The sequence below is a fragment of the Amyelois transitella genome, chromosome 7 (genome assembly GCF_032362555.1).
Source record: "Amyelois transitella isolate CPQ chromosome 7, ilAmyTran1.1, whole genome shotgun sequence".
NCBI lineage: Eukaryota > Metazoa > Arthropoda > Insecta > Lepidoptera > Pyralidae > Amyelois > Amyelois transitella.
This window is the reverse complement of record NC_083510.1, coordinates 515682-530272: the sequence shown is the minus strand read 5'-3', so window position 1 is coordinate 530272 and position 14591 is coordinate 515682. Positions and strand designations below refer to the sequence as shown.

At 35.5% G+C, this 14591-nt stretch overlaps 1 protein-coding gene across 1 annotated transcript; it reads left to right on the top strand.

Annotated features, from left to right (window-relative positions):
- Nucleotides 1–249: 249 nt before the first annotated feature.
- On the top strand, nt 250–2898 carry LOC106143504 (esterase FE4). Its single transcript, XM_013345617.2, has 3 exons — nt 250–610; nt 1130–2400; nt 2674–2898. Exons 1-3 carry the CDS (start codon nt 431–433, stop codon nt 2861–2863), a joined length of 1641 nt encoding a protein of 546 aa, XP_013201071.2. The 5' UTR covers nt 250–430; the 3' UTR covers nt 2864–2898.
- Nucleotides 2899–14591: the final 11693 nt, after the last annotated feature.

The window sequence follows — 14591 nt, the reverse complement described above, 5'->3', positions numbered from 1 at the left end:
TTGCGGGGTATACAGAGCTTTATGATCAAATTGAGATTCAATTAGTGACAGTTGCTAGCCCATCGCGTACAAGAGGAACTCAAAATTTATATGCCTATCCCTTAGTCGCATTTTACGACATAAATGAGAAAGATTTTGTCTGATTCTATGCTTAAGTGACGAAAACCACACGGCACTGCATCTTTATTATATTCATATTAACGTCATAAAGCATGAGCGTTGACGGTCACGGCCAGTCGAAGACCTTCATTGGAGCGGGACGGTCGTGTCACTCAAATTAAATTACCTTACCACACACATGTATGAAGCAAATAACATATCGTAATTAATTCCAATATTTTACTTAGTGATATGACTAGTTTATCTTTCTTCAACGATAAGAGATTGATAATTACGGATGTACCTACGAGTATAGTATAATTGTGTCACAATGAAGTATGGAAAAAATGTTGTGTTGTTCACACTTTTTGCAATGAATCTAGTCGATCAACCCACGCCAGAGGTGACGATTGCCCAAGGAACTTTGACCGGCAAAATAAGTAGCGATGGATCGATATACGAATACATGGGAATACCGTACGCGAGTACTAATTCGAGCAATCGATTTAAGGTCAGTAAATTCAGTATTAAATCGTAACCAGTGATAAAAACGCTCACTTTATTCTTCTTTATACTTTGATTTAAATTACTAGCATTATTATACACGTCGGTATTAGTACATCTTTTGCCTTTTATTGCCTTCTATCAGGAGCAGCTAATTAAGATATTGTTATAATATTTGTTCACTTTTTATTTATAAACATGCTGTGAAGTAATTTGAATATATACATCCTAAGAGTTATATATGGGGCATATTTTCTTTTCACACTTTTTTTGTTGGATTTTCTAAATCGGTATTTTGTTTACGCATGACTCAATGACTCTTACTATAATTGACCTTATTCGTAATTTGAACTTACGACAGCCTTAATGTATAGGTATTTTTTAAAACAATGATGTTGATGACACGATAGAGTTGAAAGACAAATTATGTTTAAAAGTAAAAACATTTACTTAACAATTAACATAAACTGCTTCAGGTTAAGTGTCAAATGAAGCAGTCTCAGTTATCATTATGTTTCATTTTTAGGCACCCTTACCTCCACCATCTTGGGAAGGAACTTTCAAGGCCACTGACGAAATATATTCATGTCCACAAGTTACGCTATTAGGATATATGGGCACCGAAGATTGTTTGAAAATAAATGTATACGTACCAGCGTTTGCTAAAAGACCTCTCCCAGTGATGGTCTTTATTCATGGAGGAGCATTTCTGATTGGCAGTGGAGGGAAAATAATCAACGGAGCTGATTTTCTAGTCAAGCAAGATGTTATAGTAGCTGCATTCAACTATAGGTTAGGAGCTCTAGGTTTTCTCTGTTTAGGAATAGAAGAAGCACCGGGAAATGCAGGTCTGAAAGACCAAATAGCAGCAATAAGATGGGTCAAGCAAAATATAGCCGCTTTTGGGGGTGATCCTGAAAACGTCACAATTTTTGGTGAAAGTGCCGGAGCTGCGTCTACTGCCATATTAGTAGCCAGTGAAACTACGAATGGATTATTTAACAGAGCAATTATACAAAGTGGTACTTCAATATCTAATTGGTCGGTAAACAGGAAACCGTTGTGGTGCGCGAGTCTCTTGACGAAAGAATTGGGTTATGAAACAGAAGACCCTCATGAAATATACGAAATACTATCGAAAATGCCTTATAAAGACCTTGTCAAGTTAAGACCAAAGAAACCACTGGGAATGTATTTTGATACACAGCTAATTCATCTGCCTTGCGTGGAGAAATCATTCCCTGGCGTTGAACCGGTTTTAACGGATTTACCATTTAATGTACTATCGCGCAATCCAAAGAATATAACATTAATGACGGGCTCTAATAGTAATGAAGGATTGTTTTTAGTAGCTCGTGAAAATGCTGATACTTTAGCTGAAAGAAATACTCATTATTTGTTTGCATCAGACTTAGAATTTGAAAATGAGGACAAAGCGGCTTTTGTTGCTGAACAAGTAAAGGAATTTTATTTTGAAGATAAACCTATTAGTTTGAATACTATAATGAATCTCTCTGCAGTGTACACTCATTTGTATTTTGAAATTCCCAATATTTTTGAAAATGAATTGTATCTGTCTCACAGTAACGGCACTGTATATAATTACTTTTTTGATTACGAAGGAGACAGAAATGTTGTGAAGAGACTTACCGGATTCAAGAAAGAAAGAGGCGCATGCCACGCGGATGAATTGTTTTATTTACTAGATTCAAGAATTTGGCCATTTAGAATAAGTAAAAATGATCAGGAGATGATACATTTTATGACAACGCTCTGGACAAACTTTGCGAAATATGGGTAAGACTTTCAAATTACTTATAAGGATAGATTATAAGTAATTTGAAAATTTGTATGTATTTGTGATATACTTTATAAATATTATAAGTATATACATACAAAAATTATATATTTCATAACTAATTAATAATCAAATCATGATTAATAAATATTATAATAGAAGAAATAAATCAATTGGAATCATGACGTTTTAAATGATCTTAGTTATTTCATTTAATTGTTTGTTTTTATCAGAATAAGTACTTTCAATAACTATTTCCCTTTATATTTCAGGAATCCGACACCCCCTTCACAAACAGATCTACCTATTCAATGGTATCCGAGTGACAAAGAAGAGCTTAGATTTCTCTACATACAAGATCATTCTAGAATGGGCTCGATGCCTAATCCTAAGGCGTATAAATTGTGGAAAGATATTTACACGAAGTACAGGCGGACGAATGTTAGTGATTATTCTTATTGAATAAACGCATGTTGAATAACGCAACTTTATTTTTTCCTTACGTGTTTTAATTGTTGTTATAACACTTAAAATTTATTCTGAAAATGGCAAAGTTTAGAGAAAATATAAACCAAGAAAAAACTCAATCTAAAACTAACTTACATCATGGTGTAAAATGGCCCAAAAAACAAACGATCATGAATAAAATACATACATATAATCACGTCTACATCCCTTGTAGGATAGGCAGAGCCAACAGTCTGAAAAGACTGATGTGCCACGTTCATCTGTTGGGATTAATGATAGAATTGAGATTCAAATAGTGACAGGTTTCTAGCCCATCGCCTATAGTAAGAATCCCAAGTTTACTGGCCTATCCCTTAGTCACCTTTTACGACACCCATGGGAAAGAGATAGAGTGGTCCATTTTCTAATGATGCCTGGAACCACAATCCAATGTGTAAAAAACACCCGCTTAAAATGAATTCATCATTGCAATAATGGAAATTCTAAAACAAATGAATGATTAAGAAAACATTCACCCAATCCACCGGGGCATTTACAGTGGCGGTAAATATGTTGCCTGTCATATCAAAACGGGACTTATCAAATAAACTATCGCTCTCTGTGATTGCTCAGCCTTTATTACGTCGGATGAGATTAGTGGAGCTGAATTCGGATATTAGTAACCTATTTCGCGATTAGGAATTAATTTTAGAATAGGTTCTGTTATGTTTTTTTTTTTATTTTTTCTTTGTGCGTTTGTTAGACATTATATGTATAATGAGCAATATCATTACTTTACAATGATCAATTTTGGCGTAACAGTGGAATAGATTTATTTTTAAAATTTCATGATACCACTTATTGACGTCAACAACAAGTCTAATTTTATTTAGAACCGGTTCTAAAACGCATGTTTGGAAAAAAGGGTGAAATAAACTACACTGCAGCATTCTCAAAATATTCGTTAAATACGTTTAAAAAATATGTAAATTTATCTATATTGGTAGCTAAACTAAACCTTGAAATCTTGTGACTATTGGCTTTACTTACCCAATGATAACGTTTTATTTGTGTCTGAACAATTAATTTAAATAAGATACTAAAATTGCATAATTATCAAGTCAGCTATAATTACAACACCGTTTGTAATAGCCTAGCTAACTTTACCTTGAATTTATGCAATAAAATATGCAACAATATAGTTTGAACTGACAAGTTTGAGTTAAAAGAGTTATGAATGTGGATGAAGCAAAAGGTGTATGTAAAGATCGTGTCAAGTGGAACAAGCAGTTCCTGCAATAAATAGGATCCAGCAATAAATCCTAATTAGTATGAGTCCGTCATTGTAAATATTCTTCTTAATCTAATGACTGTGTTGTAATTTGTTATATGTCTTTTTATGAGCAATAAAGGGTTTGCAAAAAAACAAACAAACAAAAAGTTGTGATTTATGTTCGCATTTGTATTGTTTCGTGAAAAATTAAGAATTTCCTGATAAAACACGTCTTGGTCATAAACTTAGACTACAAAATAATTTATGTAAAATCAATTTAAAAATTCAGAGCAGTATACTAGTACGGAAAAATATTTTGTTCGAATGGACTAGTTTCTTGCAGAACATCCAGCCATTCCATCTTATATGAATGCTGTAGTTGGAGTTTAAATTTTTATAAAATATGATAAAGTACACCCGGAGGTCTGTATAGAGCGAGTGGTGCAAGTATAATGTGCGATCATTTTAATATCAGTAAAAATATATTATCCGAAAAAAAATTACCGACTTCAAACATATCTAAATAATTAATTTGAAAATAAGTTTCGGTTTTTGTAGTTAAAGAATATTAAAAAAAATAATTACAAATACTTTTTATTAAGTGGGATTATTTTAAAATATTGTTGAGTTAGTATCTATCCTATCTATCCTATAGCACGAGCCTCGAAATAATATAGTGACTAGCTGAAATGTTTGTAATTTACCGGATTATATCATCGGATTACCGTGATAACATTATTTGGTAGCATTCTCGTGATAAAAAGAAAGAACGTAACTAAAAGTCCATGCGGTTTGTTAATTCAGATTCATCATCTAAAGAAACTCTAATTATTTTAATTAGCTTCATTTTTTAAATAATATATTTTTTTTAAATATATACGGGACAAATTACACAGATTGAGTTAGCCTCGAAGTAAGTTCGAAACTTGTGTTACGAGATACTAACTCAACGGTACTATATTTTATAATAAATGATTATATAGATAAACATCCAAGACCCAGGCCAATCAGAAAAAGTTCATTTCTCATCATGCCCTGACCGGGATTAGAACCCGGGAACTCCGCTGTCACAGACAAGCGTACTACCGCTGCGCGACAGAGGCCGTTCATTAGATAGGTACTTACATTGTTTTAAACTACAGCATTAAAACTCTTTCTATCTTATCGCTTATAACTTACACCACCGTCAGTATTTGGATTTTCAAAGTTCCCAACATTGTCTAAGGTTATGAATATTATAGTGCGGTTCGCGCCAGTTTTGGCACATCGTATTACTTCAGCCGTAAGTTTCGATTGAGTCTAACTTTGCCCGATTGGCTTTTTGAACTGGCTGTTGTTATTATAGGTTCCTATATATACAACAAAGTTGGGAGTTTGCTATAAATAAACCCGAACGTAAATGTCAATCAAGACGTTTGAAACGCATGCATATCCTTCCGTATTGAGTGGGTTGGATATTGATTCATCAAACTGAAATTTTTAAATGTGGACCCTTGACTCTAAAGCCAAAAAAAAAACAAATGGAAACATGAATAATAACCAGGGTTCTAATCTTAAAATCCCGTTCAAACTAAAACTTCCCACGTAATTTAAGCCCATGACATTCATATGTATATACATACATATCATCACGTATATATCCCTTGCGGGGTAGACAGAGCCAACAGTCTTGGGAAGACTGAAAGGCCACGTTCACCTGTTTGGCTTAATGATAGAATTGAGATTCAAATAGTGACAGGTTGCTAGCTAATCGTCTAAAAGAAGGATCCCAAGTTCGTTAGCCAATAATCACAAGCCCATGACTCCTTGGTCAAATGGTTGAAATAAAATGCTAAGATGACATCTCTCGTTAGTAATTTTCAGCACTTTTTACTAAAAAAAAAACATGTTAATATCAAAGGTCAAGTAACACACAAACTAAATCCAGAGAAATCTGTAACAGACACACGTATGAGCAATAACTAAACCGATGCTTGAAATATTTAGCGCACTCCCGATGGATTCCTCGGGGCCAATAAAACTAATACAGTGTTCTGATACTTAGCTATATAACAAAAGTAGAAATCGAGTTTATCTGCATGATTTTATTCCAATCTGCCTTTTAATAGTTTTTGAGTGAAACAAAATGTTTCATCCATAATGAATGATTAGGACAAGTTCTTCTTGTTATTCTTCCTAGCTTAAGTCCCGGTTACCTCCTCATCACTCTGGAGAGGAACCTTTGACCATGGATCCTGGATTGGGTAAGTCGGGTTTTCACACGAACTGACTTCCACCTGTTCTGCAACCTTTGCAGGGGAACCTACCTCGTATTGGATCGATCATGGTTACACATTCAGTTGCCCTAAATATGCAGGTATCTTGACGATGTTTTCTTTCATCGGTTACGATTCAAACTAATGTAACGGAGAAAATAGTCATTGGTACATGTTCGATGAGATATTAACCTGTTCCTTGATTAGATCAAGCTAATATGAGTGTATTCGCTTGATCTAATAGAACAAAACTGAAACTAGATGTCTTGAAGTGTCGCTTATTATTTTTGGGATTTGTAAAATAAAAATACGGAGCTGTTTTTGAATAAAATTTGACTATAATTCGTAAATCGAAAAGTAAAACAAAAAACAATCGGACGCGTGCATTGCGTCAATGCGGCACAAAGGAGGTTGAATAGGAGCTTCAACATGCCCCCGGGCGTTGAAAGCTATAGGTTCGAGCTTTCAACCCGTCGTAGAAAATACTGGTAATGGGCATATTTTGCTAAATGCCCTGCGGATCACACCAGCTGCTGTTCTTATATCGGCGACGCGTGCGATGCCATCAAGTCCAGGGTGAATTGCCACGACTCATCCTAATCTCCATTTTAGCGGCGGGAGGTTATCATCCTTCACCACTACTAAAGTGTCCAGCTTCAGATTATCTTGATTAGTACGCCACGTTGTCCTTTGCTGAAGTTCAGCTATATATTCTTTGCTCCAACGAGCCTTGGTAATCATCTTGTGGTAAAGATGTAAGAGGACGTCCAATAAGAAAATGGCCTGGAGTCAACGGAGACAGATCAGTTGGATCCGATGAGAGCGGTGTAATCGGCCGAGAGTTTAATACAGCTTCAATTTGTGTGAGCGTAGTGTATAATTCCTCATAAGTTAAATTACAATTGCCCAACACTCTATGCTAATGATACTTACTCGACTTTACACCCGCTTCCCAGAGACTCACAAAATAGGGCGCGTGCGCGGTTATAAAATGAAAGTGAATGGATTCAGAAGCTGCACTATCACTCAAAGAATTACAGTTATTTTTCAGAAATTCAGAAATTCCTTTATAAGCTCCAGTAAACGAGGTACCATTATCTGAATAAAGATTGGTAAGTTTACCTCTACGAGAAATAAATCGACGCAATGCGAGTAAAAAATTGTTACTTGTGAGGTCATCAACTAGCTCCAAGTGGATAGCTTTGGTGGTAAAACAAACAAATAGTGCAATATACACATTCACTAACCTACAGCCACGACCTTGACGACTAGCACACATGAGTGACCGGCATAGTCGACTCCAACACTTTGAAAAGGATAACCGTCTGGAGCGATGCGCTGCTGTGGTAAATTTCCCATCAAACGTGTAACAATTTTACCCTTCATACGCGTACACATAACACATTTATGATAACAAGCTTTTGCTAAATTTCGACCACCAATAGGCCAATAAGTCTCCCTTATAGACGATAATAATAATTGGGGACCAGCATGCAGAAGCCGTTTGTGTTCATAATCAAACAATAATTTGGTAAAAACATGAGTGGACTGTATAAGTATAGGGTGCTTTTTATCAATAGAAAAGAGTCAGAGTTGTCAATACGATCTCCAACTCGCATGAATTATTTTCATCTATATAAATATTAAATTTAATGAGTTGTCTTTTCTTAGGCAAACTCTGCTTATTTAAAAGTAAATAATATTCAGGGTTACTCTTTAACCTACGCTCTAAAGATATAAGACAGTGCTTTGCTCGTGATACTGAATCTCATAAAGATTCAGGAGTACCCTTTAAAGGTATACGTGCGCCTAACTAAACCTACCGTCTTCAAGACGAGATGTATTCTCGATAAAGTGTTCCTCACACATGTGTTCCTCAGGCGAATAATTAGGTGACTTTGCACTTACTTCCTCTAACTGCCAACGCATTAAATCATGTTGAATATCAACTGCAGATTGAGTAGTTTCAGAATCAACATGTGTGAAGTTGCACTTGATATGACATGTTCGCGTACTATTTGTGATGTACTTATCATAAATAGGACCTGAGATAACCCAACCTAACTTTGTCTCACATATAACTGGCTTCCCCTTACCTAGCCGTAATTGTTGTGTACCTAATAAATCCCAAAATAGATCACAACCAATTAATATATCAACCTCGGCAGGTTTATACCACATAGGGTCGGCCAAACAAATGTTAGGCGGAATTTCAAAATTAAAAATATTTATTTCAGAACGCGGCACACTACTAGTTATCGTAGGCAAAACGAAACAATTAATTTCGGAAGAAAAACTGTTATCTATCGATGTCATACGTGTATGACACGTTTTATTTACATTCGAAACAGAATTGTTTATGCCTAGGATTGAGCCAGTAACCTGACTAGTCTGTAAGTTCAACTGTTGACACAGTTTTTCAGTCATAAGACTCGATGTACTTCCACTGTCTAACACTGCACGAACAATATGCTCACGATTATTGTTATCGTATAATTTAATTAAAGCAGTAGACAGAAGTACCTCGCAATGCCCGTTACGTACATTTGCTGACAACGCAACGTCATTCGTATTGTTAGACGCGGGCTGTGGTGTAGAGGCGGACGATGATGTCTCCGACGGAGAGCTATTTCCCTGACGTGCCTGCTGATTTACATGAATAAGTGTATTATGGCGTCGTTTACATACCTTGCAACCTGGTTTCTTACACGAGTTGGCAAAGTGCCCTCTTCGAAAACAATTAAAACATACTTTATAACCAGGTAGCAAGTTCAAACGGGCCTCAGCAGTCAAAGCCAAAAACTGAGAACAATTATATAAGAAATGATTACCCTTGCACATAGGACAAGTCCTTTGGGTTGTTTCAGCATTCGACTGCTGACTAGAGTTACCTGGTACAGCCACCATAGACTTAATTTTTGGTGTAAACTTATTATATGACTGGTTATTACGTGACAACTCCAGAGTTTCTAATAAATCAGCACGACTGCGAATAAATGTTAAAAAATCATCGAAAGTAACGGACCTGTTCTGATCCATACGTCCCTTGTATTCCTCCCACTCGCGGTAGGTCTTTTGATCTAATTTATGAGTAATGATATGAATCAAAAGTGTATCCCATTGCCTAACAGGTTCGTTCAAGGACTCAAGCGCACACAGATTTTTATTGACTTGATCAATTAATCGCTTTAACATAACAGATGACTCTTTTGTGATAGATTCAATATTAAATAAAGCTGAGACGTGATTTTGTAGTAAAAGACGTTTGTTATCAAACCTATCACACAAAAGCTTCCATGCAACTGCATAGTTGCTGGCCGAAAATTGTACTGATTGGATCACCACAGCAGCGGACCCCTCTAGAGAAGTGCGTAAATAGTGAAATTTATTTATTTCATCAATATCGTCGTTATCATGTATGAGGCTAGTGAAAGTGTCTCGAAATTCCAAATAATTATCGTAAGAACCACTAAATTTTGGAATCTGTATTGTAGGTAACTTCACAAGACGGCGATTTGCACGAGAACCTTCCTCGCTGCCTGCGCTCAACAGCGGCATTGAGTTTGTTTGCGCGTGCAATATACCTTTAGCCCTAGCTATTTCTCTATAATAACGAGACTCAAACTCCTGTCGCTCAATAAAGTGGGCTTCAGGATTATCAACTACACATTCTAATTGTAATTGTACCTCGTCATACTGTTCAAACAACGATTCCATCTTACCAATACGCAACTGTAATTCTCTGGCGATCGCATCATCCAAAGTAATGCTTCTAAGTGAATCTAAGTAATTTATAAATGAAGTCAAACGCCCTTTAAAGCTAGCTCGCTTTTTAATGAGTTCCTTCTCGTTCGACATTCTGGGAAACGAGTGTTGTCAACCTGGAATTTATATACAATGCAAAAGGTAAATAAGATCACAAGTACACGTATACTAATCACTATACAGCTGCTAACAAATCACGTTATATAATAAAAATTTACGAGAAGTATCTAATTATTATCATTAGTCATCAAGTAAAAAAAAGGAAACTGTATTATAAAACTGCAAACTGAACAATGTATGTACTTATTTATCTGTATTATTACAAGGTAAATAGTACGTAAATAGCTAGCAACTTAATATCGCCTTTTGTTACAATTGAATAGTAAAATATTTTTTAAATTTTTACTTTTAATTTACCTATGCGTGAGAGGCAATGAAATATGTTGACATTAAACACAAATTAGATAATATTAAAAAATAAAACAGCTGTAAGTAAGCGACACATAAAAAATAGACTGATTTGAAATTGGAACGGAATGCGAAAAAATATGAACCCACGCGCGAAAATTAAATGATGTGAACAAACAATTTAAATTATCAATGTTTCGCAAATTTTATAACGAATTAAACTAAATAATGTTGCTTTTATGCACACAATACCTATTTTAAGTACAATTTAGTCTTAATTCAACGAAATAATTGTAGAACAAAGTTACTACAAAATTGATTTTTGTTCACAGCGTAATGGGTATTTGAATGAAATAAAATGACCTAAATAAGTTATATAATATTAATAAAAACTTATTTACTAACCTGCTGGATGAAAATACCTTTAGAGTGTTGGGTTATACTACCTACATTTAATGAATACGCTCAACACCACACAAATATTTTCTTGCAAATGACTCCGCAGATTGTATGTATTGTAATGGCCAATTTTTCCGTCCAAACTTTCAGTCTTGATGGAGATTTTTCCAATAAATATATAAATAGCTGATCCTTAAAATGGTATCCGGCTACGATCCTGGACCATGTCTTGAAGTGTCGCTTATTATTTTTGGGATTTGTAAAATAAAAATACGGAGCTGTTTTTGAATAAAATTTGACTATAATTCGTAAATCGAAAAGTAAAACAAAAAACAATCGGACGCGTGCATTGCGTCAATGCGGCACAAAGGAGGTTGAATAGGAGCTTCAACACTAGATGTTGTATGACCAATACTTTAATAATTCTTTTTTGTATTGGTGCCGGGAACCACACGGCACCAATACAAAAAAGAATAGGACCACTCCGTCTCTTTCCCATGGATGTCGTAAAAGGCGACTAAGGGATAGGCTTACAAACTTGGGATTCTTTTTTAGGCGATGGGCTAGCAACCTGTCACTATTTGAATCTCAATTCTATCATTAAGCCAAATAGCTGAACGTGGCCATTCAGTCACTTCAAGACTTTTGGCCCTGTCTATCCCCCAAGGGATATAGACGTGATCATATGTATGTATGTAACCAATAATGCGCCACCTACAAAAGGCAACAAACTAAGCGTCACATAGAAAACGCAAACAATTCAGAGCACCTGCAAAAAGCAACGAACTTAGCGCTAGTGGCATGGAAAATCCACGCCTACAATTTATTAAGGAAAAGCTTCGTAAAATATACATTTTCTATTTTTACGGTTGTTAAAAATATAACTTCTACACATTATTTATGAGTTATGTTCAAGAGATTGCTTCCAAAATGTTGATTTTCATTGCGAATGAAATTTTGTTTTCGCTAAATTATGCATTGAGCCCGATGAGGAAGTTTACGATGCAAAAAGTTTGTATTAAAGTCCTCGTTGAAAGTTCACCGCGATACTGTTGTTTATACGGTTCTTAGTTTATTGCTATGATTCATTTGGTTTTCCTTTCTTATATTATAAATGCGAAAGTATATCTGTCAGTCTGTTACGCTTTCACGCCTTAACCTTTGAATTGGTTCTGAGGAACTTATATAGAATTGACCTTGACGAAGAACCTAGGTTATTTTTTCATTGCGGGATTATATTATATAAGCGGGAATTGAGGAAGTGGAGATTCAAATATTCTGAGTGAATTAAAAAAATAAAGATAAGTACCACTCCATCTCTTCCCCATGGATGTCGTAAAAGGCGACTAAAGGATAGGCTTATAAACTTGGGATGTGAAATGTGGGTGGCTTATTATATCTGGATTTGGAACAATATCCTGTTGAAATATTGCCTGTCCTAAATACTCAATAGCTACGAGTATTACAAGTGTTTTAATCCTTAAGTCCTTAAATACAACAACGGCAAGATATGGAAGATTTTTCAAAAACGATTAGGAATTTCTAAGGGCAAATTAAACACGGCTAACATCTCTTAAGAACTAGTGTTGAATTCTCAAATTGTCAGCCCGTCAAAATTTTCGTCAAATATAACTGAACGACTCAACACAGCTACATTAAAACAGAAAAGTGTATAACGAGCGAAAATAAGAGATATCTAAAAGACACCAGTCATCAAAAAGCCTTTCATAAGCAGCAAAGCGAGATCCGCCGATAAATATAATAGCAACAGGTACACATTTCACAAGAAAACTATGGCACGGAGTGTTCCCCTCATAAATTTCCAGTAAAACCACTCGGCAATATAAATTCCGCTGTTATCCTGCGTGAAAAATAATCTACCCGTCTGCCATTGCATTTTCTATTCATTGCGCTTTAGATAAAATTCTAGGTACCATTTTTTATTTTCATTGCAAATGCAAGTATGTCGACGTGTTAAACGGATTTGGATGTGATTACAAGACTGTTCAATTTTTGGATAGGAATCAAATCCAATGTATTAAAGACATTGTTCTTTTATTCGTTTTAATATTTTTTTGAGTTGTAATGGCACTTTTGCTATGTGGAACCTCAGTTTTAAATCAAGAGCTTTTAGTTTTTTTTTTTTGTAAAACATAATTAATCATGATTAATAATATGTCATAAGATTTAAATTAATAATGTGAAATAAAATCACATTATTAATTCTAATATTATGAGTGCAGTATCAATTATGTATTACAAACTGCAATTTTGTTGGAGTGGAAAGGCCTAAAATAACGTACCTTGATCAAATAGGAGACTGTCAAAAGTCTTGCATGAAAAGAGTTATGAATGTGGACAAAAAGGAATAAGTTTGCAGAGATCGTGGCAAGTGTAAAGATGCAATTGCTGTAAAGATGATGCTGTCTACCCCTCTAGGAAAGAAGCGTGTTGATATATGTATGACTGCAGGCTTACTGAGAGATTTGGACATTGATATTAAATTCACGCAGGAAGAATACGCTATACGTAATGAAATATTTTTAAAAAGGCAAGATTCAATCACCTATCTATTTCTATCTGTTTTTTTTACCGAAAGTTCAAATATTGTACAACAGTTGTTGAAAAGAGGAAATAAAGACGCTTCCCTTTATAAGGATAATTTTTAATGGGAGTAGTTGTTTGCGTTGCGTATAAACGAGGGAGCTTATAACACATACATTCGCCAGAAATTACGTCTCTGTTTGGAGTGTGGTACAATTTATAAGAAATGTAGGTCAAATCCTCGAAGCTTTGAATGTTAAAGGTCATTGGTCATCACGAGAAGAAGGGAGAAAGAAGGGCATGATAGGTTAACTCCAGGGGGATCTAACATACATACATACATACATAAAATCACGCCTCTTTCCCGGAGGGGTAGGCAGAGACTACGTCATCATCATTCACGTCTAACATTTTCGAACAATCACAGAAAATATCACGTCTTCATCAGAGTGGACGGAGTGAAGACTCGAAGACCACGTCTATCTCAATCACTAAGTGAGAGATTTGAGATTATCGAAAGGTTCCAAGTTTTCTTAGCCCATTACCAACATACATACAAGAAAATTCGTCTGTCTTCAGGTTAACAGCTCAGGGTGAACATTCGGCAAAAGTATGGCTACGCGAGGCGTAACGAGTATCGTCAGCCTCCCCTCGAAAAGAAGTAACACACAACTAAAAGACATTATTTAGATTTTGCAGGGAGTCAAGAAAGGGTGCGCTGTTAGAGAGAGAGAGAGAGAGAGAGAGAGAGATAGAGAGAGAGAGAGAGAGAGAGAGAGAGAGAGAGAGAGAGAGAGAGAGAGAGAGAGAGAGAGAGAGAGAGAGAGAGAGAGAACAAACACGAGAGCAGCGCACTCCTCTCATAATTCGGCTCGTATCACCAGAAGGTTGGTGAACAATGGCTGGTGGTGGGACAGCCCCATTACCAAAAAAAAAATTTAAGTTTATTAGCCATGTTTGTTTTTTTTAACCAGAAATACACACGGTTCGAAGGGAAATGTCAAACGTATCTCAACCAGAACGGGTAAGTCCTGGACAATGTCAGTTCGAGATTATTCTTATCTGACTAGCTTGCATTAAGGGAGATTTGAATGTGAAT